Consider the following 18381-nt stretch of genomic DNA (forward strand, 5'->3'; position numbering starts at 1 on the left):
GTGGGATGCGGGTGGGTTCTACTAAACTATATGGAATAGTTTTAAGCCGGAGTAGGGGATGGGGTGGGATGCGGGTGGGTTCTACTAAACTATATGGAATAGTTTTAAGCCGGAGTAGGGGGTGGGGTGGGATGCGGGTGGGTTCTACTAAACTATATGGAATAGTTTTAAGCCGGAGTAGGGGGTGGGGTGGGATGCGGGTGGGTTCTACTAAACTATATGGAATAGTTTTAAGCCGGAGTAGGGGGTGGGGTGGGATGCGGGTGGGTTCTACTAAACTATATGGAATAGTTTTAAGCCGGAGTAGGGGGTGGGGTGGGATGCGGGTGGGTTCTACTAAACTATATGGAATAGTTTTAAGCCGGAGTAGGGGGTGGGGTGGGATGCGGGTGGGTTCTACTAAACTATATGGAATAGTTTTAAGCCAGAGTAGGGGGTGGGGTGGGATGCGGGTGGGTTCTACTAAACTATATGGAATAGTTTTAAGCCGGGGGTGGGTTGGGATGCGGGTGGGTTCTACTAAACTATATGGAATAGTTTTAAGCCGGAGTAGGGGGTGGGTTGGGATGTGGGTGGTTCTACTAAACTATATGGAATAGTTTTAAGCCGGAGTAGGGGGTGGGGTGGGATGTGGGTGGGTTCTACTAAACTATATGGAATAGTTTTAAGCCGGGGGTGGGTTGGGATGCGGGTGGGTTCTACTAAACTATATGGAATAGTTTTAAGCCGGAGTAGGGGGTGGGTTGGGATGTGGGTGGGTTCTACTAAACTATATGGAATAGTTTTAAGCCGGAGTAGGAGGTGGGTTGGGATGTGGGTGGGTTCTACTAAACTATATGGAATAGTTTTAAGCCGGAGTAGGGGGTGGGGTGGGATGTGGGTGGGTTCTACTAAACTATATGGAATAGTTTTAAGCCGGAGTAGGGGGTGGGGTGGGATGTGGGTGGGTTCTACTAAACTATATGGAATAGTTTTAAGCCGGGGTAGGGGGTGGGGTGGGATGCGGGTGGGTGGGTTCTACTAAACTATATGGAATAGTTTTAAGCCGGAGTAGGGGGTGGGGTGGGATGTGGGTGGGTTCTACTAAACTATATGGAATAGTTTTAAGCCGGAGTAGGGGGTGGGGTGGGATGTGGGTGGGTTCTACTAAACTATATGGAATAGTTTTAAGCCGGAGTAGGGGGTGGGGTGGGATGCGGGTGGGTTCTACTAAACTATATGGAATAGTTTTAAGCCGGAGTAGGGGGTGGGGTGGGATGCGGGTGGGTTCTACTAAACTATATGGAATAGTTTTAAGCCGGAGTAGGGGGTGGGGTGGGATGCGGGTGGGTTCTACTAAACTATATGGAATAGTTTTAAGCCGGGGGTGGGTTGGGATGCGGGTGGGTTCTACTAAACTATATGGAATAGTTTTAAGCCGGAGTAGGGGGTGGGTTGGGATGTGGGTGGGTTCTACTAAACTATATGGAATAGTTTTAAGCCGGGGGTGGGTTGGGATGCGGGTGGGTGGGTTCTACTAAACTATATGGAATAGTTTTAAGCCGGAGTAGGAGGTGGGGTGGGATGCGGGTGGGTGGGTTCTACTAAACTATATGGAATAGTTTTAAGCCAGAGTAGGGGGTGGGGTGGGTTGTGGGTGGGTTCTACTAAACTATATGGAATAGTTTTAAGCCGGGGGTGGGGTGGGATGTGGGTGGGTTCTACTAAACTATATGGAATAGTTTTAAGCCGGAGTAGGGGGTGGGGTGGGATGCAGGTGGGTTCTACTAAACAATATGGAATAGTTTTAAGCCGGAGTAGGGGGTGGGGTGGGATGTGGGTGGGTTCTACTAAACTATATGGAATAGTTTTAAGCCGGAGTAGGAGGTGGGGTGGGATGTGGGTGGGTTCTACTAAACTATATGGAATAGTTTTAAGCCGGAGTAGGCGGTGGGGTGGGATGTGGGTGGGTTCTACTAAACTATATGGAATAGTTTTAAGCCGGAGTAGGGGGTGGGGTGGGATGCGGGTGGGTTCTACTAAACTATATGGAATAGTTTTAAGCCGGAGTAGGGGGTGGGGTGGGATGTGGGTGGGTTCTACTAAACTATATTGAATAGTTTTAAGCCGGAGTAGGGGGTGGGGTGGGATGCGGGTGGGTTCTACTAAACTATATGGAATAGTTTTAAGCCGGAGTAGGAGGTGGGGTGGGATGCGGGTGGGTTCTACTAAACTATATGGAATAGTTTTAAGCCGGAGTAGGGGGTGGGGTGGGATGTGGGTGGGTTCTACTAAACTATATGGAATAGTTTTAAGCCGGAGTAGGGGGTGGGGTGGGATGTGGGTGGGTTCTACTAAACTATATGGAATAGTTTTAAGCCGGAGTAAAAGGTGGGGTGGGTTGCGGGTGGGTTCTACTAAACTATATGGAATAGTTTTAAGCCGGGGGTGGGTTGGGATGTGGGTGGGATCTACTAAACTATATGGAATAGTTTTAAGCCGGAGTAGGAGGTGGGGTGGGATGTGGGTGGGTTCTACTAAACTATATGGAATAGTTTTAAGCCGGAGTAGGGGGTGGGGTGGGATGTGGGTGGGTTCTACTAAACTATATGGAATAGTTTTAAGCCGGAGTAGGGGGTGGGGTGGGATGCGGGTGGGTTCTACTAAACTATATGGAATAGTTTTAAGCCGGAGTAGGAGGTGGGATGCGGCTGGGTGGGTTCTACTAAACTATATGGAATAGTTTTAAGCCGGAGTAGGAGGTGGGTTGGGATGTGGGTGGGTTCTACTAAACTATATGGAATAGTTTTAAGCCGGAGTAGGAGGTGGGATGCGGGTGGGTGGGTTCTACTAAACTATATGGAATAGTTTTAAGCCGGAGTAGGAGGTGGGATGCGGGTGGGTGGGTTCTACTAAACTATATGGAATAGTTTTAAGCCGGGGGTGGGTTGGGATGCGGGTGGGTTCTACTAAACTATATGGAATAGTTTTAAGCCGGGGGTGGGTTGGGATGTGGGTGGGTTCTACTAAACTATATGGAATAGTTTTAAGCCGGGGGTGGGTTGGGATGCGGGTGGGTTCTACTAAACTATATGGAATAGTTTTAAGCCGGGGGTGGGTTGGGATGCGGGTGGGTTCTACTAAACTATATGGAATAGTTTTAAGCCGGGGGTGGGTTGGGATGTGGGTGGGTTCTACTAAACTATATGGAATAGTTTTAAGCCGGAGTAGGGGGTGGGTTGGGATGTGGGTGGGTTCTACTAAACTATATGGAATAGTTTTAAGCCGGAGTAGGAGGTGGGATGCGGGTGGGTGGGTTCTACTAAACTATATGGAATAGTTTTAAGCCGGAGTAGGGGGTGGGGTGGGATGTGGGTGGGTTCTACTAAACTATATGGAATAGTTTTAAGCCGGAGTAGGGGGTGGGTTGGGATGTGGGTGGGTTCTACTAAACTATATGGAATAGTTTTAAGCCGGAGTAGGAGGTGGGTTGGGATGTGGGTGGGTTCTACTAAACTATATGGAATAGTTTTAAGCCGGAGTAGGGGGTGGGGTGGGATGTGGGTGGGTTCTACTAAACTATATGGAATAGTTTTAAGCCGGAGTAGGGGGTGGGGTGGGATGTGGGTGGGTTCTACTAAACTATATGGAATAGTTTTAAGCCGGGGTAGGGGGTGGGGTGGGATGCGGGTGGGTGGGTTCTACTAAACTATATGGAATAGTTTTAAGCCGGAGTAGGGGGTGGGGTGGGATGTGGGTGGGTTCTACTAAACTATATGGAATAGTTTTAAGCCGGAGTAGGGGTTGGGGTGGGATGTGGGTGGGTTCTACTAAACTATATGGAATAGTTTTAAGCCGGAGTAGGGGGTGGGGTGGGATGCGGGTGGGTTCTACTAAACTATATGGAATAGTTTTAAGCCGGAGTAGGGGGTGGGGTGGGATGCGGGTGGGTTCTACTAAACTATATGGAATAGTTTTAAGCCGGAGTAGGGGGTGGGGTGGGATGCGGGTGGGTTCTACTAAACTATATGGAATAGTTTTAAGCCGGGGGTGGGTTGGGATGCGGGTGGGTTCTACTAAACTATATGGAATAGTTTTAAGCCGGAGTAGGGGGTGGGTTGGGATGTGGGTGGGTTCTACTAAACTATATGGAATAGTTTTAAGCCGGGGGTGGGTTGGGATGCGGGTGGGTGGGTTCTACTAAACTATATGGAATAGTTTTAAGCCGGAGTAGGAGGTGGGGTGGGATGCGGGTGGGTGGGTTCTACTAAACTATATGGAATAGTTTTAAGCCAGAGTAGGGGGTGGGGTGGGTTGTGGGTGGGTTCTACTAAACTATATGGAATAGTTTTAAGCCGGGGGTGGGGTGGGATGTGGGTGGGTTCTACTAAACTATATGGAATAGTTTTAAGCCGGAGTAGGGGGTGGGGTGGGATGCAGGTGGGTTCTACTAAACAATATGGAATAGTTTTAAGCCGGAGTAGGGGGTGGGGTGGGATGTGGGTGGGTTCTACTAAACTATATGGAATAGTTTTAAGCCGGAGTAGGAGGTGGGGTGGGATGTGGGTGGGTTCTACTAAACTATATGGAATAGTTTTAAGCCGGAGTAGGCGGTGGGGTGGGATGTGGGTGGGTTCTACTAAACTATATGGAATAGTTTTAAGCCGGAGTAGGGGGTGGGGTGGGATGCGGGTGGGTTCTACTAAACTATATGGAATAGTTTTAAGCCGGAGTAGGGGGTGGGGTGGGATGTGGGTGGGTTCTACTAAACTATATTGAATAGTTTTAAGCCGGAGTAGGGGGTGGGGTGGGATGCGGGTGGGTTCTACTAAACTATATGGAATAGTTTTAAGCCGGAGTAGGAGGTGGGGTGGGATGCGGGTGGGTTCTACTAAACTATATGGAATAGTTTTAAGCCGGAGTAGGGGGTGGGGTGGGATGTGGGTGGGTTCTACTAAACTATATGGAATAGTTTTAAGCCGGAGTAGGGGGTGGGGTGGGATGTGGGTGGGTTCTACTAAACTATATGGAATAGTTTTAAGCCGGAGTAGAAGGTGGGGTGGGTTGCGGGTGGGTTCTACTAAACTATATGGAATAGTTTTAAGCCGGGGGTGGGTTGGGATGTGGGTGGGATCTACTAAACTATATGGAATAGTTTTAAGCCGGAGTAGGAGGTGGGGTGGGATGTGGGTGGGTTCTACTAAACTATATGGAATAGTTTTAAGCCGGAGTAGGGGGTGGGGTGGGATGTGGGTGGGTTCTACTAAACTATATGGAATAGTTTTAAGCCGGAGTAGGGGGTGGGGTGGGATGCGGGTGGGTTCTACTAAACTATATGGAATAGTTTTAAGCCGGAGTAGGAGGTGGGATGCGGGTGGGTGGGTTCTACTAAACTATATGGAATAGTTTTAAGCCGGAGTAGGAGGTGGGTTGGGATGTGGGTGGGTTCTACTAAACTATATGGAATAGTTTTAAGCCGGAGTAGGAGGTGGGATGCGGGTGGGTGGGTTCTACTAAACTATATGGAATAGTTTTAAGCCGGGGGTGGGTTGGGATGCGGGTGGGTTCTACTAAACTATATGGAATAGTTTTAAGCCGGGGGTGGGTTGGGATGTGGGTGGGTTCTACTAAACTATATGGAATAGTTTTAAGCCGGGGGTGGGTTGGGATGCGGGTGGGTTCTACTAAACTATATGGAATAGTTTTAAGCCGGGGGTGGGTTGGGATGCGGGTGGGTTCTACTAAACTATATGGAATAGTTTTAAGCCGGGGGTGGGTTGGGATGTGGGTGGGTTCTACTAAACTATATGGAATAGTTTTAAGCCGGAGTAGGGGGTGGGTTGGGATGTGGGTGGGTTCTACTAAACTATATGGAATAGTTTTAAGCCGGAGTAGGAGGTGGGATGCGGGTGGGTGGGTTCTACTAAACTATATGGAATAGTTTTAAGCCGGGGGTGGGTTGGGATGCGGGTGGGTTCTACTAAACTATATGGAATAGTTTTAAGCCGGAGTAGGGGGTGGGTTGGGATGTGGGTGGGTTCTACTAAACTATATGGAATAGTTTTAAGCCGGAGTAGGAGGTGGGTTGGGATGTGGGTGGGTTCTACTAAACTATATGGAATAGTTTTAAGCCGGAGTAGGGGGTGGGGTGGGATGTGGGTGGGTTCTACTAAACTATATGGAATAGTTTTAAGCCGGAGTAGGGGGTGGGGTGGGATGTGGGTGGGTTCTACTAAACTATATGGAATAGTTTTAAGCCGGGGTAGGGGGTGGGGTGGGATGCGTGTGGGTGGGTTCTACTAAACTATATGGAATAGTTTTAAGCCGGAGTAGGGGGTGGGGTGGGATGTGGGTGGGTTCTACTAAACTATATGGAATAGTTTTAAGCCGGAGTAGGGGGTGGGGTGTGATGTGGGTGGGTTCTACTAAACTATATGGAATAGTTTTAAGCCGGAGTAGGGGGTGGGGTGGGATGTGGGTGGGTTCTACTAAACTATATGGAATAGTTTTAAGCCGGAGTAGGGGGTGGGGTGGGATGTGGGTGGGTTCTACTAAACTATATGGAATAGTTTTAAGCCGGAGTAGGGGGTGGGGTGGGATGTGGGTGGGTTCTACTAAACTATATGGAATAGTTTTAAGCCGGAGTAGGGGGTGGGGTGGGATGTGGGTGGGTTCTACTAAACTATATGGAATAGTTTTAAGCCGGAGTAGGGGGTGGGGTGTGATGTGGGTGGGTTCTACTAAACTATATGGAATAGTTTTAAGCCGGAGTAGGGGGTGGGGTGGGATGTGGGTGGGTTCTACTAAACTATATGGAATAGTTTTAAGCCGGAGTAGGAGGTGGGGTGGGATGTGGGTGGGTTCTACTAAACTATATGGAATAGTTTTAAGCCGGAGTAGGGGGTGGGGTGGGATGTGGGTGGGTTCTACTAAACTATATGGAATAATTTTAAGCCGGAGTAGGGGATGGGGTGGGATGCGGGTGGGTTCTACTAAACTATATGGAATAGTTTTAAGCCGGAGTAGGGGATGGGGTGGGATGCGGGTGGGTTCTACTAAACTATATGGAATAGTTTTAAGCCGGAGTAGGGGGTGGGGTGGGATGCGGGTGGGTTCTACTAAACTATATGGAATAGTTTTAAGCCGGAGTAGGGGGTGGGGTGGGATGCGGGTGGGTTCTACTAAACTATACGGAATAGTTTTAAGCCGGAGTAGGGGGTGGGGTGGGATGCGGGTGGGTTCTACTAAACTATATGGAATAGTTTTAAGCCGGAGTAGGGGGTGGGGTGGGATGCGGGTGGGTTCTACTAAACTATATGGAATAGTTTTAAGCCGGAGTAGGGGGTGGGGTGGGATGCGGGTGGGTTCTACTAAACTATATGGAATAGTTTTAAGCCGGAGTAGGGGGTGGGGTGGGATGCGGGTGGGTTCTACTAAACTATATGGAATAGTTTTAAGCCGGGGGTGGGTTGGGATGCGGGTGGGTTCTACTAAACTATATGGAATAGTTTTAAGCCGGAGTAGGGGGTGGGTTGGGATGTGGGTGGGTTCTACTAAACTATATGGAATAGTTTTAAGCCGGGGGTGGGTTGGGATGTGGGTGGGATCTACTAAACTATATGGAATAGTTTTAAGCCGGAGTAGGAGGTGGGGTGGGATGTGGGTGGGTTCTACTAAACTATATGGAATAGTTTTAAGCCGGAGTAGGGGGTGGGGTGGGATGTGGGTGGGTTCTACTAAACTATATGGAATAGTTTTAAGCCGGAGTAGGGGGTGGGGTGGGATGCGGGTGGGTTCTACTAAACTATATGGAATAGTTTTAAGCCGGAGTAGGAGGTGGGATGCGGGTGGGTGGGTTCTACTAAACTATATGGAATAGTTTTAAGCCGGGGGTGGGTTGGGATGTGGGTGGGTTCTACTAAACTATATGGAATAGTTTTAAGCCGGGGGTGGGTGGGTTGGGATGCGGGTGGGTTCTACTAAACTATATGGAATAGTTTTAAGCCGGAGTAGGGGGTGGGTTGGGATGTGGGTGGGTTCTACTAAACTATATGGAATAGTTTTAAGCCGGAGTAGGGGGTGGGGTGGGATGTGGGTGGGTTCTACTAAACTATATGGAATAGTTTTAAGCCGGAGTAGGGGGTGGGGTGGGATGTGGGTGGGTTCTACTAAACTATATGGAATAGTTTTAAGCCGGAGTAGGAGGTGGGTTGGGATGTGGGTGGGTTCTACTAAACTATATGGAATAGTTCTAAGCCGGAGTAGGGGGTGGGTTGGGATGTGGGTGGGTTCTACTAAACTATATGGAATAGTTTTAAGCCGGAGTAGGAGGTGGGTTGGGATGCGGGTGGGTTCTACTAAACTATATGGAATAGTTTTAAGCCGGAGTAGGAGGTGGGTTGGGATGTGGGTGGGTTCTACTAAACTATATGGAATAGTTTTAAGCCGGAGTAGGGGGTGTGGTGGGATGCGGGTGGGTTCTACTAAACTATATAGAATAGTTTTAAGCCGGGGGTGGGTTGGGATGCGGGTGGGTTCTACTAAACTATATGGAATTGTTTTAAGAAGGTCATACCAAGGATCATTAACTATTTGATCAAGAATTTTAAGACCCCTTGAAGTATAAAAAAAAATATTTGATGAAAAAAATATTTTTGTCCTTACTGCTATTAGCCCATACAAACGCATTGAATAACAAATTCACTACATGGAACGATAGCTAGTCCCCCCCAAAAAAAACATCTGTAGGAAGTTTCTTCTGAAGCGTTTGTCCTATAGCTGAGCGATATAAGAAAGATCAGGAAAGTTAGTCTTTTTTATTTGTAAATTTTTGTAACCCCATATTTTTGGCACTAAACAGTCTATATACTGTAAATACATTATATATATAAAACGTTTGTGGACACCCCTTCAAATTAGTTTATTATTAGTGGACTATTTCAGCCACACCCATTGCTGACAGATGTATAAATAACGTTTGCTTTAGACAAGTCTTGTGAGGCCCGTGGTTGTCCTAGAGCAAAACTGGCATGTACGTGTTCGTGAGAGTCTCATATTTCTGCAGAGGGGTCATATTAATGTGTATCCTAAACTGTTGGGAACCTACAGACAGAAGTTGGCAGATCGGCTGTACCGACTTCAGATGAGTCCCACTTGTGGGGGTCGTAGAGCAAACAGAGAACACCATCGTGTTCGTGATCTTTCCGTAGAGGGGTCACAATAGTTTGTAGGCCAAACCGTTCAGACGCTACAGACAATTTTGTCGGAAGAGCGATTTTCGGGATGCCTCCTGGTCTAGCTCTGTCACCTTCCACTGCAGATGAGGAAGTGCGACAATGGCGGATGCGGTAGATTGATACGCATCACAATGCAAAACAGATATTTCTGTCTTAAACTGACAGATTTGTATGGAGATTTTTGTATTATACTAATTCGATTTATGCGGGGTGCGGACATCGACTCTTGGGGTTAACCTAACTGCTAAACTTAACCTTAACCCTAACCCTAGCTAACGTTAGCGAGCTAATGTAAGCCATCTAGACATAGGGCAGCAGGTAGCCTAGTGGTTACAGTGTTGGGTCAGTAATTTAAAGGTTGCTGGCTCAAATCCCTGAGCTGTCAAGGTAAAAATCTGTCATTCTGCACATGAACAGTTAAACCACTTTCCCAGGCGCCGAAGACGTGGATGTCAATTAAGGCAGCCCACCACACCTCTGAATTTGGGTTAAATGCGGAAGACACATTTCAGTTGAATGCATTCAGTTGTACAATTGACTAGGTATTCCCCTTTCCCTAGCCACCTAGCTAGAGTTTGTAACATATTGTACATTTAGCAAATTAGTAACATATTGTACATTTTGCAAATTCGCAACATATAATAGAAATTGTAATTCCTAACATACAGTATCAGACGAAATAGGTGATGGACATCCACAAATGAGTACATACCATACGAAACATAATATATTATACTAAATGGAGTCTTTCACATTTAAAGATAAAAAAAATGCTCTGGGACCACATTGCAACCAACAAATTACTGCATAATGCCTTGCAGCGGGTTATGGAGTTGCCTTATTGACCTTTGGAAAAGTTGTTGTTTTGTGATGTACAACTATAAACCCCATTTTGATCCTGGTGATACTATAGTGCCGACTGTTCATTATGTTTAATACAGCTTGGTGCGTCTGGAAGGTTTCTTTGTGTGCAGCACCTGTGATAGACATTCTTGGGTGATATCTGTTCACCAGATTAATCAACCTAAATAAGTCATGGGTAAAGTCACCCCCATCGCTGGTTAGAGTGGAATTTCACAGAAAAGTCAATGAACTGCTGTTGGGAAGTCAATGAACTGCTGTTGGGAAGTCAATGAACTGCAGTTGGGAATGATAAGAAAGAACCATTTTGTGCATCGAGTCACACTAAGAGATACTGTATTGGGCTGATTTTGCCCCCATTCCAGTAGTCTACATATAAGATGTGTTGTTTTTAGTCCTCCAGGCCACAAGACAACATACAGGGGTTGTTATGCTTTGCAGCTGTATTCTCCCATGGTCCAATTTGGAGGTCAGTTGAGTTCCGCAGAGAAACCACGTCATTTACCGGCCCAGCTCAAGGTCTAACCTTGCCATTGCTTATAATGAGAGATTGAGTTCTTTTGTATTAAACTTTTTAATAATACTGTACAAATGTTATTCTAAGCGCTGTTTGTCACACTACAGCCTCTATTATTCTCTTCAGCTGAATAAATTAATATGTTCTTCATAGAGATTCCACACATCGAAGGTTCGACAGATTTAAATGATGACACAAAATATGTCCTTACTCCCTATACTTTGTGGTATGTTAATTTCTCCCATTCTGTAAAATTCTGGTTCCTATACGTTAGCCCAAGCTCAAATCCACACCAAAGGGCATCTGGTCTGGTCTCTCTGTAAAGCTAAACAGCGCGGGAGAGAGCGAGCACTGAGCAGGGTGCATTCTGGACCTACTGTGTAACTACAGGCCAGCCAACCCCTGGATGTTTAAGAATGACGCCCATTAGTCATCCCAAATGTTCAGTGTCTGGCGAGAGGCTGCATTGTAGTGGAACAATCACGGTTCTGAGGGGCGTTTAACCCCAAGTTTCCAACAGGGTGGCTCGCTCGTTCTGTGACATCATGGGCGTATGGCAATAATACCTTGAATCCTCAGTGCAGGATTTACAAGCCTTTGTTAACAGGGGGTGTGGCACAGTGCATATTCCCTTTAGGCTACAAGGGGAAAAGAAAAGGACAACCAGGTGGAGCAGCTTTCCCATGCTTCACTTCAAGACAATTCACAGAGATTACACAGACATCAACTGCAATTTTACTGTTATTACTACAGACCCATTGACTCTTTCGAAATATTTGAAGCTATTGAAATACGGATTCCACTGTAAATGTGACACATTTTTTATTAAATCTAAGAATTACTGCATAAAATATATGTGGGATACGGACCTTATCGGCCCCATAGTGTCATTGAAACAATGATAGAGCGATGTCAGTGAGTGGATAAATTCCATTCACGTTCTTGTCACACACACGGATTGGTTGCCATGGTGAGAGATGCTGCTCAACCACATCTAGGGGTCGGTCATGGGCAGTCCAGACTGCTTCAGTTGCCATGACGCATCACGCGTTGCCCTGGTGCTCCTGAAGGAATCTTTGTCGTCGTCCTCGGCACTTTGAGGTTGACACTGGACGTCTTCTCTAGGCTTTCACCAACGCTTCCCCATGGCACAACTGCCCAAATAATCTGTATGTTTGGGCTCGGTTTGTCACCTAGTAAAAATACACCCACAATGTTGATGTATTGTGTTGGATGCTCAGGAGTCGCCAAGGGTTTCCCTCTTAAAATAGATATAATGTAGCTATAACATTATTATTGGTGTTGTCAGGATGGAGGCTAAAGGATAGGATTAGTGAGCAGGAGGCTAAATTAAATGGTTAGTTAGCAGGAGGCTAAATGATAGGATTAGTGAGCAGGAGGCTAAAGGATAGGGTTAGTGAGCAGGAGGCTAAAGGATAGGGCTAGTGAGCAGGAGGCTAAAGGATAGGGCTAGTGAGCAGGAGGCTAAAGAATAGGGCTAGTGAGCAGGAGGCTAAATGATAGGGTTAGTGGGCAGGAGGCTAAAGGACAGGGTTAGTGGGCAGGAGGCTAAAGGATGGGGTTAGTGGGCAGGAGGCTAAAGGATAGGGTTAGTGGGCAGGAGGCTAAAGGATAGGGTTAGTGGGCAGTAGGCTAAAGGATAGGGTTAGTGGGCAGTAGGCTAAAGGATAGGGTTAGTGGGCAGTAGGCTAAAGGATAGGGTTGGTGGGCAGGAGGCTGAAGGATAGGGTTAGTTAGCAGGAGGCTAAAGGATAGGGTTAGTGGGCAGTAGGCTAAATGATAGGGTTAGTGGGCAGTAGGCTAAAGGATGGGGTTAGTGGGCAGTAGGCTAAAGGATAGGGTTAGTGGGCAGTAGGCTAAAGGATAGGGTTGGTGGGCAGGAGGCTAAAGGATAGGGTTAGTTAGCAGGAGGCTAAAGGATAGGGTTAGTGGGCAGTAGGCTAAAGGATAGGGTTAGTGGGCAGTAGGCTAAAGGATAGGGTTACTGGGCAGGAGGCTAAAGGATAGGGTTACTGGGCAGGAGGCTAAAGGATACGGTTACTGGGCAGGAGGCTAAAGGATAGGGTTACTGGGCAGGAGGCTAAAGGATAGGGTTACTGGACAGGAGGCTAAAGGATAGGGTTACTGGACAGGAGGCTAAAGGACAGGGTTACTGGGCAGGAGGCTAAAGGATAGGGTTAGTGAGCAGGAGGCTAAAGGATAGGGTTACTGGACAGGAGGCTAAAGGACAGGGTTACTGGGCAGGAGGCTAAAGGATAGGGTTAGTGAGCAGGAGGCTAAAGGATAGGGTTAGTGGGCAGGAGGCTAAAGGATAGGGTTAGTAGGCAGGAGGCTAAAGGATAGATTTACTGGGCAAGAGGCTGAACATGCCTAACGGAAATGGGTCGGAACTACACAACATGACCAAAAGTATGTGGACACGTGCTCGTAGAACATCTCATTCCAAATCATGGGCATTAATATGGAATTGGTCTCCTCTTTGCTGCTGTAACAGCCTCCACTCTTCTTGGAAGGCTTTCCACTAGATGTTGGAACATTGCTGCGGGGACTTGCTTCCATTCAGCCTCAAGAGCATTAGTGAGGTCGGGCACTGATGTTGGGCGATTAGGCCTAGCTCGCAGTCGGTGTTCCAATTCATCCCAAAGGTTTCGATGGGTTTGAGGTCAGGGCTCTGTGTGGGCCAGTCAAGCTCTTCCACACCGATATCGACAAACCATTTTTCTATGTATCTCGCTTTGTGCCTGGGGGCATTGTCATGCTGAAACAGGAAAGGGCCTTTCCCCAAACTGTTGCCACAAAGTTGGAAACACAGAATCATCTGGAATGTCATTGTATGCTGTAACATTAAGATTTCACTTCACTGGAACTAAGGGGCCTAGCCTGAACCATGAAAAACAGCCCAAGACCATTATTCCTCCTCCACCAAACTTTACTGTTGGCAATATGTATTGGGGCAGGTTGCATTCTCCTGGCATCCTCCAAACCCAGATTAGTCCGTTGGACTGCCAAATGGTGAAGCGTGATTCATCACTCCAGAGAATGCTTTCCACTGCTCCAGAGTCCAATGGCGGCGAGTTTTACACCACACCAGCCGACGCTTGGCATTGTGCATGGTGTTCATAGGCTTGTGTGCGGCTGCTCGGCCATGGAAACCCATTTTATGAAACTGCCAACGAACAGTTATTGTGCTGACGTTGTTTCCAGAGGCAGTTTGGAACTCAGTAGTGAGTTTTGCAACCGAGGACAGAACTTCTACTTTGCCACTGAGCCGTTGTTGTTCCTCAACGTTTCCACTTCACAATAACAGTACTTACAGTTGACCGGGGCAGCTCTAACAGGGCAAAAATTCGACAAACTGACTTGGAAAGGTGGCATCCGATGACGGCGCCCCGTTGAAAGTCACTGAGCACTTCAGTAAAGCCATTCTACTGTCAATGTTTGTCTATGGAGATTGCATGGCGGTGTGCTCTATTTTTATACACCTGTTTGCAACAGGTTTGGCTGAAATAGCAGAATCCACTAATTTGAAAGGGTGTCCACATACGTTTGTACATATAGTATATGCCTGCTTGATGTGTAACCTTGTCTGAGACCTGAAGAGTTTGCGTTTGCTCCCAGATATATTGCCTAGGCTTTAGCTCAGTGGACTAAGGGGTCTTGTGGCATGAAGGAGACCTGGATTCAAGTTTCAAGTTTTAATGTCACGTGCACAAGTACAGTGAAATACCTTTCTTGCAAACTCTAAACCCAACAATGCAGTAATCAATATCAGCCTGGCCGGTTACAGTTGCATGTTTTTAATAAGGAGAATGCCAAATCAATCACTCTGTCAAGGTGTTCAACTCTCAGCGGATCCTATTGTGGTTACTGTACTGTGTAGTCCGCTATTGCACACATACTGGAATAAGGGCTAGGAGATCATGTTGCCAAAATGTCCATCAGTCACGAGTAAGGAATTTCAGATCGGTTCCTTTCGTTTAGCTAACAAGGCCCAGTATGTGAAAGCATTGCTTGCATTCTTTCAAAACTGTCAGGAAAACTAGTCTGGGCCTGGTTTCCCAAAAGCATTGTAAGGCTAAGTTCATTTTAGAACCATATGAATAAATCCCCCCCCCCCCCCCCCCCCCTAACTGAAGCTAGATTGTTGAAATAGATTAGATCTCTCTCAGGTATTGAATTATGCTAGGGATCCTATCAAGTGTCTATCTATATTTCAGAAGCCAGTTTAGATGGGAAAATATGGTTTGTCATAGATGGTGGTTTTACATGAAAATACTTAGTTATTCCTCTTAAATTAAAGACGGATTACTTTATAACCTCTATTTACAAATAGATTCTATTTTACAAACCCTTTATAGATCATTTTATATAAGTGTTACCATGATATCTGACTGACATTAACAATGCTAAGCAGCAGTATTCACTCTGCCTCTCTCTCTCTGCAGACTGTTCGATGTGTGTACTGTGTCTCGGACCGACCGCGAGACCAAGCTGACCCTGGTCTTTGAGCACGTTGACCAGGACCTGACCACGTACCTGGAGAAAGCACCTGATCCTGGGGTGCCACCTGAAACTATCAAAGTGAGTCTGTCTAGGGGCAACTTCTTAGTAAGTTCACACTAAATTGAAAATGCCCTACTGTATTCGTAAGGTCTATGAATATGTGGACCTTGTTTTTGCAAAGTATCCTGAGAATATTTCTTCCTGGCCCAGACAGGAACCGAGGATGGAACTCCCAAACATCAGACAGCATTCAGGCTTTTTGAAGGGCAGCACATGTGGCATATTGGGTCCTAATTAGAGGGCCTCGGCTTTTCTATTTTCATTCTGGTCCCTCACTTCACTCTGTATCTAAAGGAGGAGACGTTGTGTGTGTGTTTTATTTGTGTGTGTGTGTGTGCGTCTGTGAGTGTGTGTAATCATATAGATTGACAGAACTAGGTGACACTGACAGAAGGCATTTCTTTATGTGCAGTGTCTCATCGTGTGTCCAACCTCCCTTTCCTGTAGGCTAAAGAATTGCCTTCAGGGCCAAACACACTAACAAACCATAAATCATCCTGACTATCAGACTAATCCGGAAGTAATCCAGTTATTTGCTGGGGTGCATCTGAAATGTCATCCTATTCCATATACACTGTATAGTGCACTACTTTTGACCAGGGCCTATGCACTATGTAGGGAATAGGGTGCCATTTGAAACACATACCCAGTATCTGCAAATGGTAGGAAGCGGAAGTGTTGGCAACCTCTTTCCCTCTCGACAGTTAGTCTCTCTCTATTTATTAACCTCACCTTAGCCAAATACATTTAAACTCAGTTTTTCACAATTCCTGGCTTTTAACCCTAGTAAAAATTCCCTGTCTTAGGTCAGTTAGGATCACCACTTTATTTTAAGAATGTGAAATGCCAGAATAATAGTAGAGAGAATGATTTAGTTCAGCTTTTATTTCTTTCATCACATTTCCAGTGGGTCAGAAGTTTACATACACTCAATTAGTATTTGGTAGAATTGCCTTTAAATTGTTTAACTTGGGTCAAGTGTTTCAGGTAGTCTTCCACAAGCTTCCCACAATAAATTGGGTGAATTTTCGCCCATTCATCCTGACAGAGCTGGTGTAACTGAGTCAGGTTTGTAGGCCTCCTTGCTCGCACATGCTTTTTCAGTTCTGCCCACACATTTTCTATAGGATTGAGGTCAGGGCTTGGGCTTGGGGTCATTGTCCATTTGGAAGACCCATAATCTGTCTGAAAACAATTGTTGGAAAAATGACTTCTGTAATGCACAAAGTAGATGTCCTAACCGACTTGCCAAAACTGTAGTTTGTTAACAAGAAACTTGTGGAGTGGTTGAAAAACGAGTTTTAATGATTCCAACCTAAGCATATGTAAACTTCTGATTTCAACTGTTCATACTACCTCAACTAACCGGTGCCCCCGCACATTGACTCTGTACCGGCACCCCCCTGTATATATTGTTATTTTTTTACTGCTGCTCTTTAATTACTTGTTACTTTTATCTCTTATTCTTATCCGTATTTTTTGAAACTGCACTGTCAGTTAGGGGCTCGTAAGTAAGCATTACACTGTAATGTCTACACTTGTTGTATTCGGCGCATGTGACTAATCTGATTTGATTTGATTTGAAAGCAAGCATGGAAGACCACTTTTTGAGCGGGAGAGAGATCACATTCCATTTCCTTTCGGAAAAGCTGACCACGACTCCATTTTGTTGCTCCCTGCCTATAGACAGAGACTAAAACAGGTAGCTCCCGCGCTCAGGTCTGTTCAACGCTGGTCCGACCAATCTTATTCCACACTTCAAGATTGCTTCGATCACGTGGACTGGGATATGTTCCGCGTTGCGTCAAACAACAACATTGAAGAATACGCTGATTCGGTGAGTGAGTTTATTAGCAAGTGCATCGGCGATGTCGTATCCACAGCAACCATTATGAAATTGTTAGGTTAGATTACTCGTTGGTTATTACTGCACTGTCGGAACTAGAAGCACAAGCATTTCGCTACACTCACATTAACATCTGCTCACCATTTGTATGTGACAAATAAAATTTGATTTCATTTCATTTTAATTTTCAACATCCAAACAGCAGCTTGAGCGATGAGGGACAATGGAAAACGATCAAGTACAAGATGACAGTGGCACCGTCCCTTTTATTTCCATGACAGTGGACACTGCACAGTAACACTCCTCCAGACCAGAGGACACCAGATTGCAGACCCCCACCCCCAACTGCCCCCTTTCAGACCTACAGTAAGACCCACCGTATGGTAATTGATCAAAGAGGCTCCGGGAATCAAATGAGCTGGAAGGACATGAAGCAGCCGGTCTCTGTCCCGCAGTCTCCCCCAACCTAACGCTGGGCTAACGCTGGGCTTCGTGCCCCTCTACCCCCTCCTCCACCCCCAGATCCCCCGTCCTTCCCCGTCTCCAGGCCCTATAAAAGCCTGGTTGATGAAACTGGCAGATGTCCTGTATTGTGACACGGTTACAAAAAACAATATGACTGCGTCTTGCTTATTAGCATGACAACAGGGACTGCACTAGGGGATGCCATGTTTTCACTGCTTTTTCTCTAGGCTACTTTTTAATTTTTATTCTTGGGTGTCGCTTGCCTTGTGTTTCCTAGCTAGCTATCTCTGGTCGAGGTGCTGTCATAGACAGTTAGGGTGTTGGGCAACTCGTTGCTCTGTGTCACCTCCTGTCACATTGGGTGGCAACAGGTCAGGTGTTTTCTCATACCATCTGCAGACTGGAGAATAGATATTAATGTCAGTTTGATAGTTTGACATTATCCCCAGCCCTACAAACTATTCATTGTTATTAACAACTAAAATCTATTAACTCTTGACAAGCAACGGCTTGTCATTCATCTCCACCTGTATCATCTACTACTGAATGACTGTTATAGGAATGAACAGAAGCAGGGAGGGGAGATGAAGCACCATGGGGGCCTTGTTGTTTGTATGTTTGTCCTCAAGTCACACTTCTGAGATAATTGGGGTTTTGTAGGAAATGCTGTTGAAAGGAAACATGTCGCAAATGGCCATTTAAAGCAAACAGAGAGGAACTCATGGGGGTGATGCCATTGTATCAACTCCCTAAATAACTGCCTCTGCCGCTGTCTGTTGGCCTCCTAGGTTACGGGTGGACGGAGATGCAAAAAAAGAAGGCCTGTTTACGCTCTCTGGGTGACCTGCGCAAGGGACCCTCATACACACTGCTTACGCATGCACACACACACC

The 18381-nt window shown here is 46.3% G+C and overlaps 1 protein-coding gene across 2 annotated transcripts in view; it reads left to right on the forward strand.

Moving 5' to 3' along the window:
* The window catches only part of cdk6 (cyclin-dependent kinase 6), a 94716-nt gene that overhangs the window by 4771 nt on the left and 71564 nt on the right, over window positions 1–18381 (forward strand). For both annotated transcript variants that reach the window (XM_021572661.2, XM_021572659.2), the window contains exon 3: window positions 15060–15195. In XM_021572661.2, coding sequence (XP_021428336.1) covers window positions 15060–15195 — 136 coding nt within the window. The remainder of the gene's footprint in view (window positions 1–15059; window positions 15196–18381) is intronic.

This window comes from Oncorhynchus mykiss, chromosome 18, assembly GCF_013265735.2.
Source record: "Oncorhynchus mykiss isolate Arlee chromosome 18, USDA_OmykA_1.1, whole genome shotgun sequence".
Classification (NCBI taxonomy): Eukaryota; Metazoa; Chordata; class Actinopteri; order Salmoniformes; family Salmonidae; genus Oncorhynchus; species Oncorhynchus mykiss.